This window comes from Pteropus alecto, unplaced genomic scaffold, assembly GCF_000325575.1.
Source record: "Pteropus alecto unplaced genomic scaffold, ASM32557v1 scaffold61, whole genome shotgun sequence".
Classification (NCBI taxonomy): domain Eukaryota; kingdom Metazoa; phylum Chordata; class Mammalia; order Chiroptera; family Pteropodidae; genus Pteropus; species Pteropus alecto.
Window position 1 is genome coordinate 400,969 of NW_006434835.1, and position 7,948 is coordinate 408,916.

The window sequence follows — 7,948 nt, forward strand, 5'->3', positions numbered from 1 at the left end:
AAAAAAGGACGTGTTTAAATGGGATTCTTTTTTTTTTTTTTGGTAATAATTGTTTTAGTCAGCTCGGGCTCCCACAGCAAGACGTCAAGGCTGGGGTTTAAATGACAGAAGTTTATCTCCCGACGCGCGGGAGGCCAGGCGTCCAGCGTCGGGGTCCAGCAGCTCGGATTCTGGAGAGGAGCCTCTGCCTGTCCAATGCGCCTTCCCACTGTCCCTGCCTGTGGCTAAGGTGCCGCCTCCTGCAAGAACAGCAGCCAGGCCCCCCGCCCCCCAACCTACGGCCTCACTGAATCCTCACTCTCTCCCAGAGGCCTCGTCTCCAGATCCATCCTCGTGAGGGGGGGCTGGGGGCAGGGCTCCCCGCGTGGAGTCTGGAGAGGGTGCACCCCAGCCGGGAACAGCAGCTGTGTGTGTCACATTTGACCGAAGGGCTTTGCAGGCGGGAGAACTGCCCAGCCGAGGCAGATCTGCCACCGCGAGTGACTTCTGCGGTGGGCTGGGCGCCAAGCGCTTTCCGCGGAGCCCAGGACGCGGGACCAGCTCCCTCAGGAGCTCTGCTGAGCATCAGACACGTGCGCCAGTGTCAGTGTCACCAGCCGGGTATCGATGGCGCGTCACTGGCCCCGTCGTCACTGTGTCAAGGGCTTGAAATGCCACAGTAAATGGTCTTCAAAAGAAGGACCACTAAGGGCCGCATAAGCGGTAACTCCGGATCTGCAGGCAGCAGGCCTCGCTTCCCGCGGGACCCGCCCTTCGCGGGGTCCCTGAGTTAGAGCTTCAGGCCGGGGCTTCCAGGGTCTGAACTGAAGTCAGTAAACCCGCCTGACCCACCGAAGCTCGGTGCGGATCCGGCCCCCGGGCGGCTGGTCCCCGCGGCGGGAGGTCCGGCGGAGACCCCGCTGCCCCCTCCCTGGTCAGCAGCTGAGTCTGGGGCCCGTGCGTGCGTGACCGCCGCCCCTCTCCCCGCAGGTCCGACGCCTTCGAGGTGCTGGCCCTGGACGGCGTCCGCTCGGGGCTCCTTCGGTTCCGCTCCGCCCGAGAGAGCTGGGACTGGCTGTGCGCGGTGTCGGCAAACGTCAGGCAGCTGACGCTCCGGGACGTGAGTGCGGACCCCGGCTCCGGCCTTCCCCCCGGTTCCCCAAAATAACTACGGCTTTTCGTTATTTACGATTAACCCGAAAACTGTCAGTTATAACGTTAAACAGAAAAACGTGTCCTTTCCCCACAACAGCTCAGATCCCTGGCTAAACAAAGTTAAAAGTTAAGTCACCTGTGTTACCTGATGTAGGAGTGTGAGGTACCGTAAGGCAGAATCCAGCATCCGGGCACCCGGCAGCCCGCTCTGCTCCCTCCCCCCTCTGCGCCCTCCGACCCTCCCCCGAACCCCTCCTTCCCGCCACACGGCCAGCTGGGGAGGCTGCTAAGCAGAGCGGGGTGTGCACATCAGAGTGGGGGGTGCCCGAGTCCTCTGCGGGCCTCGGGGTTTGCTTGCTTCGGCTGTGTGACGGCCACCAGAGCCTAAGACCTTCGTTTCAAACGTGACATTTTAAATTCCAAAGGTTCCCAGAGGTAAAAGGGAAGGAAAAGAAACAGAACAGGAGGTAGGCGGAGGCCGCACTGGCAGCTGGCCTCCACGGGTCCCCCAGACAGCTGGCCTCCGTGGGTCCCCCAGACAGCTGGCCTCCGTGGGTCCCCCAGACAGCTGGCCTCCCTCCCCGCGTCCCAGCTGCTCGCTGGCGCAGGCAGATGTGGACGCCAGCGTCTGAGGGCCGGAGGGCCGGAGGGGTTGGTTTGAATCATCGCTCTCGGCAGCCTGTCACTGGCGGAAACGGCATCCACCCCGGGGGGGGGCTGGGAGAGTTCACGGAAGGGCCGTGTGGCCTGTGAGAACCGCAGCCACCTGAGGTGACGTAGAGCAGGACCCTCGTCCCGGGTTTTCGGATGTTGGAGTTCGCGCCCCGCTGTCCCCGGGCTTCGCCGACAGCGAATGCTGGCGTGTGGCGCGCCGTCGTCTGTGGGCGCTGATGCTTTTTGTTTTCGACGACGAGAATGGCTGCCGTGTGTTCGCATGTGCACGTGTTTGGTTTTCAGGTTCGAAATGCATCATAAAAGAACCTTGTCCCCCAGGACACCTCCTGCAGCTAATTAATTCCCGTTGCCAGTGAGACAGGTTGAAAACGTTCCGCGCTGATGTGCCTGTCATGTGACCCTTTGCTCCTTCTCTCTGCAGATGAAAATGGCAAATAAATGCTGTTCCCCCTGTGACCAGGTAAGCTTTGTTGTTTCTGCTCGTTAGTTTGGTTTGTGCTGGTTCTGGAACAAGCCTCCCCAAGGAGCCTCTTCCTGTTTGTGGCGTTTGGCTGGGAAGTCTTGGTAGGAAAACAGGACGCCTGGCGGAGGCGGAGGGTGGGGGGTGCCCGCAGCGTCAGCCCCACGAGACTGCTCCTGCGCAGGGGGGTGGGGCGGGAGGGGCTGTCCCTGTCCTGTGTCTGCGTGTCCGTGGGGACTGTCCCTCAGCGCGTGCGTTGCGTAAGGGGACGTGGTTGAGTGTGTGGACAGACACGATCGTTTAAGCTGAGGGTTTCTGTGACAGGGCACGCCCGTGCAGTTGGAGTCTTAGCATCGTGTGACTTTCTCAGATGACCTCCTTGTTTGGAAAGTGCCCCTCGTGGGGCCTGTGACCCGGCAGACTTTATTGCTGGTGCTGGGGACCCTCCCCCGCTCCCCCAGCACAGGCAGCTTGCTCACCTTCAGGCCGAGGCCGAGTCCTTGCGTTGACCCAGAGCCACCTGTGTGGCTCCCTCTTCAGGACCCTCAGCTCACTCCTTCTCAGAGAAAAGACGATTATAACCCGCCCGGCTTCCTACTTCAAGCATTGCTCGGGTACCAGGTCCCTTGGTACTTAGGAGTGATCTGTCGTAGCCAAGCTGCGCGTTGGCACTGGGGAGGCAAACTCTGAGGCCAGGGTTATTCTCCTGAATCTTTTTATAAAGCCATGGCTCGGACTGCAGTGTGAGCACGTAGTTTCTACTTCACCTCATTAGTTTCCTGACTGGATCTCTCATAGGTTTGAGGACCGTACGCTGTAGCCTCAGGTGAAGGAACTGAGCAGAACGTGTTCAGTTTGTCTTAAATAGCGCTTAGGGACACTAAGCGCTATTAAATAATAAATTTATTAAACAATAAATTTGTCTTAAATAGCGCTTAGGGACACTCTCTAAAAAGCGTGTCACGATAACATTTAAGTTCAAGATGGAAGACAGGAGGACAAACAAGCCCCTGCCAGTCAAAAGCTTATTGAAAAAACATCGGAAATTGGGGCTGAGTTTTAAATTAAGCCACTCTAGTCAACATTTTTAAATTAGAGAAGAAATTCTTGAGAAAAGTTCTTCTAAAATTATCTTTCCTTTCTGGTAAAACTTTCTAAATTTATGGTCAACTATTTTTGTTTCGCATGGCTAAATGAGGGTGGTGAGCTATTTAACGAGTAATATTTCCATGTCTTCAAATTAATACAGGATTCCATTCATATTCTTATAACAGAAATTTCTCAGACTTTTCCACTGAGGACCTCTCTGTGCCTCACACACAAAGCGCACCTTCTCTGGATTTATTTACCGAGGCTGGTCAGAGAATAGACCAAATCGGTGCTATATTTGATTATTCTGTTGTAGAATCAAAATTAGCAAAATGCCCTAGGAGATGCTTTCTACTGTAAATTAGACTCTTCCGAGTCCGCGGGAGGGGGCGGTGCTCCAGGCGGTGCTCCAGGCGGTGCTCCTCTGTTTCCGCGTTCATGGCGGGCGGTTGTTCTCTCTGGGGACCATCGGATCACCCATGGGCAGCGGTTTGCGCACACTTAAGTCCAGAGCCGAGGTGAGCTCTGTACTTGACTCACGTTGAGCACATACCATCATAATGTGCAGCTTTTACAGGCCTTGAACTTGATGCGTTTGGAAGAACACCGTGCATTTTCATGAGTGCACTTGAGTTACTTGGCACAATGGGAAGGGCACTGGTCTGGAAATCAAAACACGCCTTGTTTTACTTTGAGCTTAACTCCTTTTTCTTGTTGCCTCACAAGAGAGAATCAGTTTTAAGAGAAACTTAAAACTGTCTGAAGAGCAAAATTCCTGATAGAGACAGAGAACATTAAACAAATTATGGTTTAAAGACCTTGTGCTTTTGTTTTATCTTAATGAAGTTTTACCGCACAGTAAACCTCATTTGTGTGATGACAGTCTTGGTGGCCTTAGTTGACTAAAACCTGGATTCTAATCTCAAGGAATTCCTTCTCTGCCTGGCATAATTTAAGCAAATTAACACCTCAACCCTGAATTTACTGGAAACTTAAATTAGTTTATATGGAAATGACGATGAGCTTCACTATGTAGGATCATTAAAGAATCGACACTGCTGTATCTTTCTGTGATTTTAGTAGAGGATTATTTCATGTTTTTCCCCCAAATTAAACATTTCGATAGTATTATAGTTTATATTTACGATGTTGAACGCTTTAAAACAGGAAAGATTTTTTTTTTAATCATTCTGGACAACTAATTGTTTATTTTGGTATATAGCAAGTAAATAATATTTGAATATATATTCAGAAATGAAAATATTTGACAACCACTGAAAGTGGCCAACAAAAAAAGCAAACAGAATCGGATAATACAAAAGGCATAGAATATAGATCTTTAGACTCATCCGGTAAATAAAATGACTATCTAATTTGTCAACCAAACCGGAGCACTGCTTTCTGGGGTAAAGGTCAACCTAAAAGCGAGGCTGAGACAACGGGCGTAAAGTTAGAATCGTGCCAGGCAAACTGGGGCACGCGTTCACCCACTAAAATTGCAAACAGCTCTGTGCATTTCCAAAATAAATTTCTTCTCAAAAACCTGAGTTAAGATGGGTGCCTTAGCCACCAAATCCAGCGAAACCGAGCAACTCGAGTGACTGGCCTTTTCAGTGTGAAGAAAAAGACTGGCTGAGCAGGTCGCTGAAGGATGTTGAACTCAGCACCGTGACTCATTCGAGGGAGGAAAAAAGGAAATGGACTTTCCTATAGAAACGCCATCGGAAAAAGATAAATGAAAACGCGCTCCTTTATTATAACTGTTATGTTCTCTTAATTTAATTATGATGGTACAATCAGGTTCATAAAATTATAATATACATTTCTTGGGACATGTCATAAACCATTAGAAAATTCACAGTATAAAAGATAAAAATAGCTTCCCTTCAAATTATGTATGAACCGCACATACCTAAAAAAAGACTCGCAGATCCACCAGTGTTGCCAACAATAGCTAGGCTATGACTTACTTCTTTGCTAATTAATCGAGGTAGAATTAAACTGCACGTGGACTTGATTAAGTTCTCACCCAGTTACAGGCATTCCAGGCTTTTAGCAGGCTGTGTACCTCCGTCCGGGCCAGAAAAAGCAGCTCCCCGTCCCTCCTCGGCGTAAAACTTCCTCGAACAATGAGTCCTGCAACCCCTTAACCAGACGCAGGAGGGGACACTGCCCAGCCCTGGAGCTCAGAGGATGCGGTGGACAGGGACGGTGTGCCTGGACCAGCCTGGGAGGCGTGGGTGCCGGTGCCTGCCCCGCACCTGTGTCCCCAGGGCCTGGAGTCGCTGTCACGCTGTGCGGCAGCTGGATGGTAAATCGACGAGCGCAGCCCGCGGAAGGTGCTCGCTGCTGCCGGGCCGGAGAGAGCCCGGCGTCTCCGCCGCGGCCCGGGGCGCACGGCCCGCTCCCCGCTCGCCTTGGTCCCTTGCAGTCCGTAGTCTCTAACTCTACGCCGCCTGTCGTCTGTCACCTGTCTGCGTCCGCGTCTCTGCCTGTGGGCGTTACAGCCCTGCCTTAAAGCTCGCTCCTACGTGCCAGCTTCGAATCCATCGTCCATCCCTTGTGAAATCTGAGCTCTGGCTTGTGGTTTCGTATCCCTCGGAGAGAAAGAGGAAGCGGGGGAGGCTGGGCAGCGTCTGAATATGTGATCGAGTAAAGAAAAGGCAAAGGAAAACAGCAGATTCTGTCCTCCCCGGCAGGGAAAAGAATCACTTTAAATCTCTTCTGCCCATTTATGAGTTTAATTAGAAATGAATTTGGAGTCTTCAAGTGTTGGGGCTTCTCGCCATGGAATCGCTCGTCTTGCAGATTTTCCGAGCCCCACGCCGCTTTGCCGGAGCCCTGGAGACGGGCCTTTCGTCTCCGTCCCTCGGGCCCCCGCGTCGTGCTCGCTGCCCGTCCCCCGCCAGCCCCCCCTGGTGCAGCGATGGGGTCCCTGGGAGCACACGGAGCATCTGAGTGGAGTTTTGAGCTTGTTGTTGACTTAAAACTGCAATAATTTAGAGTTGAAACCACGTCCTTGCTGCAATCGTGTAGCCGCTCAGGCAGCAGTGGCTCGTGCGTGGGCCATGTCACATGCTCCCTCTCGAGGGACGGGTGGCCAGGCCATCCGCCAGCCCTGCACGTGTGGCATGGAGGCCGGCGAAGGCGTGCGGCGTGATGTGCCAACGGTGCGACTCCCACAGCTCCCCCTCAAGGTGACGACAGGGCCCCATACTTCTGTGGCAGAGCTGGTGCAGGGTGTTGTCACACGCACCGCTTCATTGGTCCTCGGAACAGACTTGCGCAGTGGGCTGTGTCACCCCCCGCTCTGAAGATGAGGACGTGGGACACAGAGCGATCGAACAGCCTGGACTTAACGTTCAGCGCCCTCGTCCCTGAAGCAGGGGTGCTACTGCTGTCACCGAGCGTCGCCGGTGGCCAGGCCCCGTCCTCAGAAGGCGCCCTGTGGAAAGTAAGGAACGAGCTGAAGGTCGTGCAGGGACCGCCGGGCGGCCCGTCCGTGCTGCCGGCCACGCAGCCATAGGCCTCACGCCACGACCTGGACTGTGAAACCGGTTCCCGGGGCCCCCGGGTGATTTCTAACAAGGCGGTCGTGTTCTCACCTGTAACGATCCCAGCTGAGGCTGCAGGTCCCGTGTCCACGTCCTGGGGCTTGTTCTGCACCAACCCCAGGTGTGGCATGTTTTTCCTTTACTGGGCAAAACTCACTACATTTGCAGTTCATTGTTGTTAGTAGCCATGTTTAAAATGAATCGTACCTTAAATAAGCTGTACAAGTCTGTTCGTATAGACTTGTAAATAAACATTACATTCATGCAGCAGTGAGTTTGGAATTAAGTAACTGAACTCCAGTTAATTTTAGAAACATCAAAAATCTGCTAAATTAGCTAGAAAAAATGGAATGTTTCTTATCCAAAATATATGAAGAACTCTCAAAACTCAATGGTAAGAAAACAACCCAATTAAAATGAAACATTTTTTTAAGAATGGAAATTGAGCACAGATTATGACTTACAGTAGTATTTACGTAAACAATGACAAATCAGTATATGATTCCAAAAGTCATCGGAACTAGTAATACGATTTAAGGAATCAGGGCATGGAAGCGTACTAATATTAAGCTAAAACCCTCGTGTGTCTCGCCTGAAGTTTTAATGCGACGTGTGTTTTGTCGTAAGTGTAGGAGTCATTTCGTTTTAATTTTCCCATTTCTTCGTTTTGCTGTGTTAACAACAAAAAGTCTCTGTGACCCAACCAGACAAAAAAGGGGAAAAAATAAGTCGGTGAGATGTTTTTCAATAATGTGTTACCGGGTTTCAAGTCTGTAACCCTCACTCCCGATAGAATGTGAGTGAACACTGCGTTTTAACAACCGTGTGGAAGGTACAGCTCTAATGCGTCCGAGAGGCCAGTGCCGGGCACCCGGGAAGAGCTCCAGAGCTCACGAGCGGGGCCTGGCCCGAGGCCGGACCCTGGACGTTTCATCCCAGACGTCACAGATGGCGCCGTGCTGCTTGGTTTGGAGAGCGAGCGTGACCCCCAGGCCCCGGCCCGCGGGTGCGCGAGTGCGGATGGGCGGGGGCCGCT

At 52.6% G+C, this 7,948-nt stretch overlaps 1 protein-coding gene across 1 annotated transcript in view; it reads left to right on the forward strand.

Annotated features, from left to right (window-relative positions):
• Positions 1-7,948, forward strand: part of SNTG2 (syntrophin gamma 2) — a 91,655-nt gene that overhangs the window by 51,332 nt on the left and 32,375 nt on the right. Inside the window, 2 exon segments of the mRNA XM_015588122.1 lie at positions 970-1,099; positions 2,231-2,269. Of these exon segments, the coding sequence (XP_015443608.1) occupies positions 970-1,099; positions 2,231-2,269 (169 nt within the window).